This window comes from Silurus meridionalis, chromosome 4, assembly GCF_014805685.1.
Source record: "Silurus meridionalis isolate SWU-2019-XX chromosome 4, ASM1480568v1, whole genome shotgun sequence".
NCBI classification, from domain to species: Eukaryota; Metazoa; Chordata; class Actinopteri; order Siluriformes; family Siluridae; genus Silurus; species Silurus meridionalis.
The window spans coordinates 26,518,964-26,532,226 of record NC_060887.1 but is presented as its reverse complement, the minus strand read 5'-3'; the positions used below and the strand labels follow the sequence as shown (position 1 = coordinate 26,532,226).

Below are 13,263 nucleotides of genomic sequence, written 5' to 3'. Positions count from 1 at the left end.
ACTGCCACCTAGCGGCGGAATTGCCATCAGGTTTATACACCTTCAAACTAAGCAGATTCTACACTGATCAGGCGGAACATTAAGACCACCTGCCTGTATTGTGTATTCTAACTTCTTCAGCAGTTTGGGCTACATTAGCTCGTCTGTTGGATAGGAACACACAGACCAGCTTCGCTCCCAAACATTTATCAATGTCTTGACCGCCCATGACCCTGTCGCTGGTTCACCACTGCTCTTTCTTTGGACGACTTTTGATAGATACTGACCACTGCAGAGGAACATCCCACAAGAGCTGCAGTTTTGTAGATGCTCTGACCCAGTCGTCCAACCATCACAATTAGGCGCTTGTCAAACACATTTAAACCTTACGCTTGCCCATTTTTCCTGTTTTAACACGTCAACTTTGAGGACAAAATGTATATAGGCTGTCTTAATATATCCCACCCACTAACAGGTACCATGATGAGGAGATAATCAGTGTTATTCAATTCCCTGCTCATAATGTTATAATGTCATGATATGTAAAAAATGGAAACAGCTAGTTTCCCTGTTTAAAAATACTTTACACTCTTCCTTTCTCCTATCTATTACATTCCATACAATTTGTACTTCCCATTTACACATTTAACTATTCCTACTGCAATTTGTACTTCCTTTTTACAGATTTAACCAGTTGTACTACTTTATCTAATTATATATTATCTTATTTTATATTTATAGGTCCTTTTATTTAGCTATGTAGTTTTGGATTTTGTTTTCCCTCAATAATAAAAACCTTCATTTAAAAACTGCATGTTGTGTTTACTTGTGTTATCTTTTACTAATATTTATATTAATTTTAATGATCCGAAACATTAAAGTGTGACAAACATGCAAAAAAATAAGAAATCTTTTTCACACCACTGTATATTGTATATGTATATTGCTAAAGTGTAATTTTCTGTTTAGGCAATCAAGATGAATAAGCACAATCAGATACATATATTTGAAAGGTTTTATTCACACATATAGTGTGTGTAAAATTAAAAAACTACAAAATAAAAAAAAAGCATATAAATATTTTAACTTGGCCAGCAACATCTTTAAAAGAGCACCACATCTTTAAAAGAGTAGTAAAACATGAAAAAAAAAAATGCACAACAGCTTTAAATAGCATACTATGGAGGCACTTTTCAGTAAACAAAAATGTAATTAACATTAGCCATGACAGACAAATATATCTTTAAATTGGTCTGTAACAATAATTCTCCATCTAATAGAACTAATCGAGTGAACTTTAAGTCTACTTTACACAGTGCAAATATTTGGGGAAAAGAGAACAATTTGTTAGAGAACATTTCAGTAGAGTATTTGAATCAATAAAATATTGTCTTAGGCTGCAGTGTATTTATAATATTGTAACTGGTCATTTGTTTTTGTTTTTTTAAAGTCATAGAGCTATGAACTGTAACACATTTATGCATCATTTGATGAAGCTTGTTTTATAAGGGACACTTTGTGTTACAGGGATCACCTGATTTGAAGAGTCCATAAACACTGACTAAAGGAAACATTGACATTGCCCCCAACATGGAACCGAGCTGTACTACAGCACCACACCACACAAGAGCACTGTGTCCTTCATCTCGCAGGATCACCCCAATGATCACCTTCACGTATGACAGGGCGAGGACAAATATCACCCAAGTGATCACCTGTATGATAAACAAAGGTATAACCAAACATATCAAAGTACTGTATAGCATAACAATATAATCTCAATTTTTCTGCACTAACATTAGATAAAATAACCAGAATATAACTTACTAATTGTTTCCAGGTATCATTTACTCTCAGCCTTTATCTTAGTCCAATATAGAAGAGCTTATTTGGTAAAGACTGACTTACATGGCTTTTTGATTTGTTGCACAGAAATGCACAAAACATTTATTTTTAATTATGAGTTTTTACCTTCTTGTTACCTACTTCATCCAAACACATGACTAACAAAATGAGTTAAAAGGTCGGGGTCGGGGTTATTCACAAACATTGTTTGGGCACATAAAGCTTTATTAAGTAGAGCTAAAAGTGGAAAATTCTTTTTTTTATTCCAGTTTACAAGTAAGAATAAGAATCCTAAGTATGCTTTTCAGTACATTTTCCCCCTGATATTAGTTTATGACTTTGGGGACAGCTGTTTTAGTGTGCAGCACTAAACACATAAGCAACACACAAAATTTGATGGTATGCCACATAGCTGATATACAAATATACAAGTCACAAAGTTTGCATCATTATTACAATATTGATATTCTATTGGTTGATATGTTGATAGTATCCGAATTGAAGCCTCACCATGAGTGCAGCTCCTAATTCATGGTGTATCAAAAGAGGACAGGGACTCAGTGCTGCCATGGCCATGATGTAGGCCCCAAACCCTGTACCAGTCACTGTGAGAACCCCCATTAGCATCAGGGACCTTGAAGAGGAAAGAGACATCAGAATATACAATAAAATCTTGTATGCAAATATCTTATCTATCCGGGTCTTACCTGATTTGGAAAAACATGGCGATAAAGCAGGCCACAGGATTTGCCACTGCAGCCAAAGCAGTTGCCAGGTGATAGGTCTGATTACCATATGGCAGGCAAGAGAAGGACTGTACTGAAGGGAGAACTGCATTGGTTAATGCATTAACCCATGCCAGAACAGCAAAAATAAACACGACTTCTGCTATGTTATAGGTTCCTTTCCCAAATGTGCTGCGAGGTTTATTTGCTTGGTCTTCTGGATGCTCCAGCATAGGTGTCTGTTCTACATGATGGTTTTGCAGGGAGATGCTAATTTCAGTCTTCTCTTGGTGATTTGTATCATCAAGATACTTTTTAGATTTATGTTCTTTTACTACAGCAGAATAGCAGTTGAGCATCACAAAAGCACCCAGGCAGACTGCCATCATGGCACTGAGGAACAGGAAGAAGACCTGGACAGAGAAGTTTGCTGGCTGGTTGTGTGCCTCCAGTTTACCACTGGTACCTCCAGTGTAGTTGACCATGGTGGAATTTGCATTAACTGTAGCATTTTTGCATTGGACTACTCCAACACCCTGAATAAGAGCCACCAGAGCTGGAATCAGGCCACTCAGGCCCTCTCCAACAAAGTAGGTGGTGAGGTACTGAGGCTGGAGCCTCATCATAAAGGGCAGGAAGGTGACAGAGGATGTGCAGTCCACTACTGACAGTAGGAAACTGAGAGAGAGCAGAGCTACACTGTGTACAGCATTTCCAACAATTAGTGTGTGCTTCCAAAAGAAGGACAGTAGAAAGGTGGCCACGACTCCCAAAACTACAATGGTGTAGATGACTGGCCGTTCATCCAGCGCTCCTGGTCTGAAGCGATGCATAAGCGTGATGAAAAGTGGTCCGATGTTCGCCAACTGGATAATTACAGTGAGGTAGGAGGGCAGGTACCAACGTTCAGGGATCTCAGGAACGATCAGTGGGAGTTCAACCCACATCCCATTGATGGCGACCCATGACCCAATGCCAAAGAGGCAAACCAACGTGTGCGTCAACAGTGTCATGATGCAGAGAATGAATTCAGTTTCTGATTAGCCAATAAAGAGTTAAGAAGGTCATCTGGAAAATAAACAAAAGAGATCTTCACAGCAGGTTCAACATTTTTTAAACCAACATACAGCTTCTATGATCAAATATGTATTCTCTTTGTTTCGTAGCGTTTCTCTTGGCTGCACTGCTTCCAGTATGTGTGTGTTAGATTTTTTTGTCCAATTAGACTTCAGCCTCTATGTGCTGCCATGTAAATTTAATCTGCCCAGGGCCTTCAAAGTCTGTACTGCTGGCTCTTTTACCACAGAGTATATTATTAATGAGTCTGTTTCTTTAACAAATTAGATTTCAAATTTGCCTCACAGGGCAGCTAGCTGGCCTAGAATAGCGTCAGCGGTACCACTGGCTTACAGTCTCTGAGGAGCGGTGCAAATTATGAGTATCTCTGGTGAGTAGGTTGTATTTTATTTACATTTGAGTGTTTTTTTGTCATTTTATTAGACAAATATTGATTCTGAACTGCTCCAGATGATGTAGATGGCACAGTTGCGGTGGTAGTGTAGAGGTTTGAAGAACTGGGTTTCTTGCTTTAGTAAAATGGTATTCACCCTCCATATGTGAAATGCCTCTCTCTCTCTGTAATGCCACGTGCTGTTATATTGCATTTTTGTATTGTATTGATGGTTTCTATAATTGTGAAGTGATAGTGGTGGTATTAAGAGGTGGATTAAGTCGGGTAAGTCCCCACTGAAGGCCCAGGTACCAAATGCACGGCCCACCACTGATATCTATTCATATCAATATGTTTATACTGTTTTTCTGTTTCCAGAGAAGAACCCTGTTGAGGAATTTAAGAACGCTGAATTATTCAAAAAAAGATGTGCTCTAAAGATAAACTTGCTGTATCATGATGAGTGAGTTAAACAGAATACATTCACAAGTTTACGGTACCAGAGATTACAATGAATTTTGTACAATATTTTGAAATACCAGTTATAATATGGGTCTCATCCCTTAGCATGCTGTTTGAACATGATATAAAAAGTTGCTTTGTGGGTCAGGTAGAAGTCACACAACCTTTCCTCTACAATCCCACTGACCTACACCTGACCATCAGCATACGATAAACACTTCCTACTTTAGTAATACTAGTAATAAGAAAAACCGTTTAATCTGACCACTTCCCTTTCTTTTTCATTCTCTACTCACTTGTTCACACTTACTTCCTTGTTCCATTCAAATAATGGCCAGTGATAATCTACAAACAGAACAAGGAGGTACTGAGTGTCCTTGGGTGCCCTTTTATATTCTACAAAAGCTAAATCCATCTTTACGCACACACTCAGAGCCACACAGCCTACCTTATGATGCTATGGCCAACCGTCTTTGTGATTTCAACACATTCTTTGTAAGCTGTTATAGTCACATCAGCCAGCATGGGAGAGCTTCTCGCTGTCCAACTGACTGGAGATGAGTGCGCATGTGCAAGCTTTCTGTGTGTCACACTCCTACCCTCTAAACCAATGGAAGCCATAACCATGTGCTCAGCCCACCCCATCAGCCATGACAAAAAAAAAAAAAAAGATCAGGGAGAGGAGGAGGCCTCATGGTGTAAGACACCTCCTCCACTCTTTGTCCACACCTTCTCTGTTTCCTGCTGAAGCTTGTGATTTTCCACAACCAGGAAGTGTGTAAAACACTTTGAAGGTCCTTTACAGCTGCTCATCTCTTTTATTTTAATTTGTAGCTCTGTTTTTTTTTTTTTAATACCATTGCAAGAACATCAACAGTACTCAAGTATGTGTTCATTTACCCAATTTAAGACATTCTGCTAGTGTAAGAAGGTACTCAAAAAAGATACTTAAATAGTTATTGTCCTTAAAATGTCCTTCCTTTAGCTGCAGTGAAGATCTAAATACTTATCTAGTGATATTGCTGCATGATAATAGGAACACGACCAGATAAAAAAAGACGCCGTTTTTTAGTTTAGATTATCTTTGTAGGCAGTTCTGTGTTGATTTTTGTGTTCAGTATTATTTTGACTCATCTTGGCTTGTGGAAATATTGTTTTCAAATCAATTATGTGACCCAATTTGCATAATATAAGCCACTAATTAAATTCTGCACGTTTAAGTATTTTTATAAACATATTATATAGCATCTTTTACAATTATTTTAAACACAGCAACTTACAGATATATGCTAATATGGCATCTATATATATATATATATATATATATATATATATATATATATATATATATATAAATATAAATATATATTTTTTATGATTAATTCAGTAATTTTTCCAAGAATTCTTGATTAGCTGATAGATTATTACTGTGTGTGTGTATATAATGAATAATCACTTAAAATCCCTTTTTTTTTTCTCAATTACAAACATTGAACTGGCTTCTAGGCTTGGTTGGTTGAATCTGCTATAATATATAAAATATATAAACAATTGCATGAAAATACAACTGCATTTAAATCTTTATACAACGATTTGAACTATAGAATACATTAGAATACTGAGTGATTTACAGAATTACTTTGTAATCTGTGAAAAATAATCCCATAACATTTTGCTAGTTAGAGACTCTGAAAAAGAAGAACATGTAGAGTTGCCCTTAAAACAGTTCAGATTTTAGGTGGAAAAATAAAATCTTTTTACCCCTTCTGTCATAGGGAGCACAGTACTGCTAAGAAAGTTCTTAAAGCAGAAAAGTAATTAACACAGGATTAATGGGATATAAAGTTAAATATTCAAAAGGCTCCTGATCCCATATCACTCCTAAAAGGTAAAGAAGCCATATAATGAAAATGGTACTCAATTTAATAAAATTGAGACTTTTATATAATTGATGATTAACATTAATTACTTACAAATACTGCTTAAGTTTAAAAGAAAATGATTCCTACCTGGTCCTGGGCTTCACTTCTTCACATGCTCCAGTTTCAAGTCCAATGTGAAGAATAATTTTCACTATCAGTCTGACCTTACTTAAGAGCACGTACTTAATAACATAATGCAGGGAAGCAGGCAAATCACCCAGCAGGGCCTCGTCGGAAGGTGGGTTTTAGTTAAATCAACCATCAGGCAGCATTTCTATGAGGCACCTCAGAAGGGTAATATTAACATTCCCTGTTTTCTGCCATGCCAAAGCATTGCTTATACTCAGCGAGCCCTTTCATCAGCATAGTAAGTAGTGTAGCCTTTAGAGAAAACCTTTTGTAGTATTAATAAATCCCATGCTGTTTTGGTTCGGTGTGAGGCTTTGTATGCTTGTGCAAAATTTACAACTTCATGGCCATTCATTATGTTGTGTCTTTCCTACTTCAAGGTTTTGTAGGAAAAGAGGAATGTGTGTTCTTCCACTGGCATACAGTGACCCAAGGTTGAATTACATCAACTCTGACATTATCTGACAGTCTATAGCTTTTTGTTTTTTTAACACAATCAAGACAACATTAAATATTTTAGATTTGTATGTGAATAAATCAATGTGACTAATATCACACCAAATGAGAATTCCAGTTAAGGTGCAGGTAAATAATTGGAAGTATTAAAATTTCTTGACAGCATTCATCTGCAAATATAAACTGTATGCACCTGTAATTACATGCGCTGTACTCTCCACAGATGTATAATTAAGCTACTTGCATAAACTGAGACAGCATTTAAGCAGGCTAATTTGGGGCCTGATACTGGAAGTTTTACTGGAAATCTTTTTACTTCTTTTTTCATTAAAGCTGACTTCCAAAACTGAATACTTTGCATAATTAGTTTTCTTCACGTGGGCTGTTTTCATGACTGCAGACACAAAATGTGGAAGATCAGCTTCACTAGGAATCTAATTTTTTTTGTTTTAATGCATGATATATTGTATCTACAGTACTCAATCTCTTCACCTAATATGCTGAGAAATGTATGTCTTTGCATGTGTAATATAAGGTAAGGCAACTGCCAAACAAGTAGGGCTGCAGCTATCGATTATTTTAATAATCGAGTATCCAAAAGATTACTCCAGCGAATTAATCGAGTAATCGGATAAGAAGTACTTTTTCTTTATTAAAGAGCAATATTTAATATACAAGAGAAAATAAGACATGCCTCTTAAAATGAACAAGTAATTTGTTTCCTTTTTAAAAAATTGTTTAGCATTTATTGCTGAAATTTCATACAAGAATATCTGTGAAAACTAAACCCATTTAGTGCATTTAATTGGCATAATACATCAAATGCAAACACAAATATATAAATAAAAAATAGACGCACTGTACGGTGTTTATGTTTTAGTTTAAAATGATCGCAAAAACTTTCTGTCGTCCAACAAAAAACATTTCTGGTGCATCCACCGAAGACCACGTTGGGGGTTTAAAGTTTGAAACTGTTGGTGTATAAACGAGGTTCCTCTTCTTCATCTGATTTGTTGTGTCTCCTTCAGAGCTGATTGTTAGACAGAGTTCTCTCCAGGGATCAGAGGCTCAGTTTGATATCATGTGATTCTATTGAGTGTAGCTTAATTTCTTTTAATGTGTAAATGTTTCTGACACTACATGGGGTTTAGCCTGATTGGCTTTAAAAATAAAAAGGTCGGAATTAGTCGGAAAGGTCTTCAATGTGGCGGAAACAGGCTTAGAAATGAATCGTTTTCTCGCCGTTCCTCCATTTTTTTTTATTCAGAAGCGTGTGTTTACCTGTCCAGAGCGCTTCAGAGTTCATGGTCCGTGGGGAAACACAACGCCCCGGATGTAGTTAAATGGACTAAACGAATTTTATTTTTATTTTTATTCGAATTACTCGAGTTACTCGAGGAATCATTTAAGCCTTAAAACAATACAATGGCCAAATAATGCACAAGTTGTATGGCTTATTTGTACTCTGTTAATTATGTTTTATTATTATTTTACATACATATGTTATTTTATTAAAAAAAAAGATTATACTGGTAATTATAATCATGGTAATAATAATCTATAATTTGTGTGCCTAGTGCATTAAAAACTCTTCCAATGTACATTTTTGTACACCACTGGGTGCCAATTCATCTTATTCATTTTTTCACCACATTATCTGTGTAAAGCTGTTTTAAGACCATGTTCATTGTTGAAATAATTAATTTAATTAAATTCATTCTCAGCCTTTTCCAGTAAGGAAGTCGTCATTTCCTTCACTACTTCATTTCAGTAGCTACAGTACAGTAAACACTTTATAACCAGCTTCATGATTATGATTTCACATTAGAAAAACAAAAACCAGCACATGTAAATCACCATTAGTTACATAAGCTAAATTGTTTTCTTCCCTTTTTGTGTGTTAAAATAAAATGATATTTCCAGAACAAATATTCTCACTGAGTAGAGGCATAAAGTTGTAAAAGGGTTTTATACTTTGCCAAAGCAGGGTCTCAGCTTCTGTGAGTATGTACTAAAGCTTATTTTAATGTAGTTATGTGTACATTACTACATAGGAATAATTAGATCACATTACATAACAATGAAGAACAAACTCAAGAACAGTTCAAAAACTCTTCATATTAAAAACAGCATTCTATAAAATGGTTTATTTTACAAGAAACATCTTATTAGTGGCATTTTCCTACCATGAAATAAAAAAAAAATCCTGGAGTGAGTACATGCAGTGCGTTGTTGGTGGTCACCAAAAAGGTGCTCAGCCAGAAAAAAGCTCCAGTGTTTCAGTAGTTATACATATAATGAATGAAGGTACAGTGGCAATTTCTTTATTTTGTAAACATGAATTTTGTATAGATACTCATTGTTGCACCATTTTTCCTGCAGTCAGTGGAAAACAAAAGAATGTTCCAGAGACTTCAGAAGTATTCACATTGTATATGTAAAGATAGGCACATGCATGTAATGTTATATGAGCCAAAGTCTACAACCAAAACATTCTTGTAGATATAAAACGGATAGCTTTACAGGACTCTGCACTGCAGGCACGATAAAAAAACAGATTGAGTACATTTGGCTTTTGGTTTAAATAAAATACAGTTTAGGACTGGCAGAAAACTGGACAGTGGACAGTGTTGGACAATTCATTTTTTTGCTAATCTCACGGAGACCTACACTTTCATGTCCTCTTAGGGAAACACTTAAAAGTTGATTGCTCAAAATGATTTATTTTAGAAATCTATGCGTGAATACAAGTTGAAATATAACTCGTCTACAAAGACATTAACATGAGCTACAGAGAAAACCAAATCCATTTTATATTAAATGCAATGAAAAACTTCGTTTTGGATTTTCTGTGTCTATAAGTCTTCTAACCAACATTACAGTGTACATTTGAATGAGGGTCAACTTGCTGCTTAATGCTTAAAATATTGAACTCATCAAACCTGAGGATATTCTACAACCACACTTACAAAAGTTCAATACAAATTGTTTTAGTATATATATATTTTTTTAAGAGTATAGAATACATCATAATACAGAATACATTCATTCAAGCCTTAAGGCAGTTGAACGAGGTCTGCGTTTTGGTTTGCATCAGTGTCTGCAGGCTGTCTTGACAATATTTCTGTAACAGACCACTGATGTGTGAATATGTGCGTATATGTGTTTCCAGGAAATACATTTTTGCAGCTCACACCCTCACAGTAAAGGACCTCAGTATGCACATTATTTAGTATAAAGCCAAAATATTTGGGATTTGGGAGAGCAGAGGCATCATTCATGCTAAAACCCATGCAGAACATTTCAACACTTTAAGTCTCTCAGAAATGAGAGAAGGATATACTGTTTGCTTTGCGCAAAAGAAAGAAAATCTAACAAAACAAAATATATAATTACAAACTTGAGAAGCTGGCAGAATGCTGTGTTATGAGAAGGAATAAGGTTGCATAATTCCTGACTGTGGATAGCATTCCCACCACACCTTTGTACCGCTGGGAACATGATCCACCAGCTCTTAAATGAAAAAAACATGTCCATCATCCACGGTTAGTGTGGGAGAAATGTGTGAAGTCCAATGTGTATGTTGTTGGATCTGTGATACAAGTTTCTTCATTTTGGCCTGTAACACTTTCTGGTCTTCTAAGATTAGGATCCTGAGTCCTGTTGCTTTTTTATCTTGGGAGTTGAAGGTACAATCATGTGGGTGCTCTTTCAGCTTCTTCTGAAGTGCAAAAAGAAGGAGGAATACAGTCATGAACATAGAAAAAACATTAAGGATGATTAGATATTTAGGGGAAATATATTTAAAAATAAGTTTAGGACTTTAGTTGACCACAATAAAACTGTTTTATTTTCCCAAAACAGCATGTCCCACAGTGTGTCATGCCTTAACAATACAACTATTTAATTACAGTTTTAATGTACTTAAGAATGACACTGTTTATAGTTTTAAATAATCTTGGGGGATGTCCGCCAACATTTTATGTAATCTTGTGGGATGTCTATGAGGTTTCTGCCCTAATTTGTATTATGGAAGATAAAAATAGGCTATATTTTTTCTCCCTTTTGACATTAATACTCCGAAACAGTGTTCATCATGTTACCAAGAAACCTAGAAATTCTGCCCACAAAACTTTCTCGTGAAAACCTATTGCCTGATTCAAAGACCTGACACCTCCACTGACTTCATTTTAAATGATAAATAAAATCTTCTCACAATACATTTTACACATTTGTTAATTATCTATACATTTTTGAAAGCGTATTCTTTTTTCAAGAATTTTTTCAAGAATTTTATTTTTCACATTTTCTATGTTCAAGCAAAATTCTTGAAAAAATTCTTTTTTCAAGAATTTTTTCAAGAATTTTATTTTTCACATTTTCTATGTTCAAGCACATGATCTGTTTTCATTATTAATAATACAATACTGAACTCTGTGTATTGGCTGATATTCCATACTAATTTGATACTGACTTATTTACAATAAACAGATGTTCTGTAAGCTTCGATGACCAGGTTATGCAAAATGCCTAAAAAATTGGCATATGTGTATGAAGGCACTTTATGCTCTATGTCCAGAGAATGTGTTAAATCCGATCAGATCCTGGTCTATCATTTTGCAGAGTGTATAAAGTAACAAACCTGAGGGTGAAGGAGAATCATCATCTCCTGCTGGAGAGAATTGGTCTGTTCCTAATGCAGCTATAGAGCTCCTTGGCCGAATACATCGTTCCCCAGAGAAACTTCTCCGTAACAGTGCCTACATAAGACAAATGTAAAAATGTGTAATGACTGAAATAAACACTGGCTTGACTAAAGTGAAAACACATGCTACTATTCTAAACACATGCTACTATTCATGCTACTATTCTAATAGTGTTAGATTTGCACAGTTTTGTTTTTATGACATCAACAGGGTTTTAAACGATTATACAGAAAGTTGTTAATAAAAAAAAATATCTGAACCTGACCTTTCGCGATAAAGGACTACTAGGAGCTGATGCACTGCTGTATAAACTCAGGCTAGAGTTTGATCTGCTCACTGTCATCCCTTTGCTTCCTCTGCAACCAGATGCTTCAAAAGAATGAGGTGACAGGTACTTCTCCTTTATCTTCAGGTTTGTCCGACCTTTTACTGTTCAAGAAATAACGGTAATTGCTTCTGAAAACCCATATAAGATTCACTTTTAATAAAAAAAAAAAACAACAACAGAGATTTATTCACCTCTGCAAGGGTCATTCTTAACAAGAAATTCATCCAGGGCCGTCCATCCACCACCAACTCGTACCATGAGGGTGCTTCTTAAAATACGCACCATTCTTAACTGCTGAGAGTCTCCAAACTGTGGATGATACATTTGTGTTACTTTTCAAATGTTTCCAGATATGGCATACATTGTGATTAGAGAAATATGATTTTTCTCTTACCCTGTAGCGGTTAGCGCTAACCTGCTCCACCTGAAACCTCTTTGGGCAGCTGCACTGGGACACCTGTCTGCTCACCTAGGAAATTGTGGGCGTTTATTTAAAATGAAAATGAATCTTAGAAGATCTTCAAAATAATTTTTGTTGATGGGAAAATAAATGTTGATCTGAACAGATCGAATCACCTCCTCATTGATTTGGTCCACGTCAGTTGTCCTTCTGTAGGGATCTCGGCTTGGGTGGAGAGCACTGACAAACTCATAGTAGTCGATGAAGCCATCGCTATTTACATCAAAGATGTTTGCAACAGCAGCCATTTCCAAGGAGTTGGTTGGAAATTCTATAATTAAATCAATCAAGTCAATGTTTTATTTATATACTGTTCAATTACATTAAATTCGTCTTTATCTTTGTCCCAGCTTACTATACAGCCTTTCACCTGAAACACTATTATTCAATAAATTACATGAATATTTACACAAAAAATGTCACAGGTCAATCCCACACAATGTCAAATGCCATAAAAATAAATGTAAATGTTTTCACAGAGCTATAGAGGTGAAAGCTCACCTGGACAACCAGGGTGTTTGATCTACGCTATCCTACCCGTATAAGTCAGAACCTGAGCTCATGCAGATGAGAACTAACCACTCCCAGCCCTGAACAAAGCAGAACTAGTGAGCTGGGCCACTTCCATTTCTGTTGGGATAAAGGGCACCAACTAAAATGTGCCCTAAAATATGAAATACATACTCCAGCTGTGAGTCTTTTCTGAAGTTTTTTTATATATTTATTTATTTATTTTTATTATTATTTTCAATCATCTGAGAAAAAGCCAAGCAAATCATCTCCATAGTTAGCACTCCAGTT

At 35.7% G+C, this 13,263-nt stretch overlaps 2 protein-coding genes and 1 long non-coding RNA gene across 10 annotated transcripts in view; 1 reads left to right on the top strand and 2 right to left on the bottom strand.

The window, feature by feature from the left end:
• Nucleotides 1–980: 980 nt before the first annotated feature.
• Nucleotides 981–6,894, bottom strand: zgc:91890 (solute carrier family 52, riboflavin transporter, member 3-B). Of its 2 annotated transcripts, none has more exons than XM_046848510.1 (4): nt 6,471–6,894; nt 2,532–3,617; nt 2,335–2,458; nt 981–1,694 (listed from the first exon to the last, which is right to left on the bottom strand). In XM_046848510.1, exons 2-4 carry the CDS (start codon nt 3,560–3,562, stop codon nt 1,482–1,484), a joined length of 1,368 nt encoding a protein of 455 aa, XP_046704466.1. In that variant the 5' UTR covers nt 3,563–3,617; nt 6,471–6,894; the 3' UTR covers nt 981–1,481. The 2 variants fall into 2 exon arrangements, with proteins under 2 accessions (XP_046704466.1, XP_046704465.1); XM_046848509.1 differs by lacking the exon at nt 6,471–6,894 and adding an exon at nt 4,910–5,061.
• Nucleotides 4,452–7,016, top strand: LOC124385277. Its single transcript, XR_006925717.1, has 3 exons — nt 4,452–4,462; nt 5,968–5,972; nt 6,893–7,016. It is a non-coding gene; the product is annotated as an uncharacterized LOC124385277 (long non-coding RNA).
• A 733-nt stretch (nt 7,017–7,749) lies between these two features.
• The window catches only part of macf1b (microtubule actin crosslinking factor 1b), a 34,168-nt gene continuing 28,654 nt past the window's right edge, over nt 7,750–13,263 (bottom strand). For 6 of the 7 annotated variants that reach the window (XM_046846810.1, XM_046846805.1, XM_046846804.1 and 3 more), the window contains 6 exons: nt 12,579–12,733; nt 12,397–12,471; nt 12,194–12,311; nt 11,940–12,103; nt 11,611–11,728; nt 7,750–10,689 (listed from right to left, as the gene is read on the bottom strand). In XM_046846810.1, coding sequence (XP_046702766.1) covers nt 10,664–10,689; nt 11,611–11,728; nt 11,940–12,103; nt 12,194–12,311; nt 12,397–12,471; nt 12,579–12,733 — 656 coding nt within the window. In that variant the 3' untranslated portion in view covers nt 7,750–10,663. The remainder of the gene's footprint in view (nt 10,690–11,610; nt 11,729–11,939; nt 12,104–12,193; nt 12,312–12,396; nt 12,472–12,578; nt 12,734–13,263) is intronic. The other variant, XM_046846808.1, reaches the window with a different exon arrangement.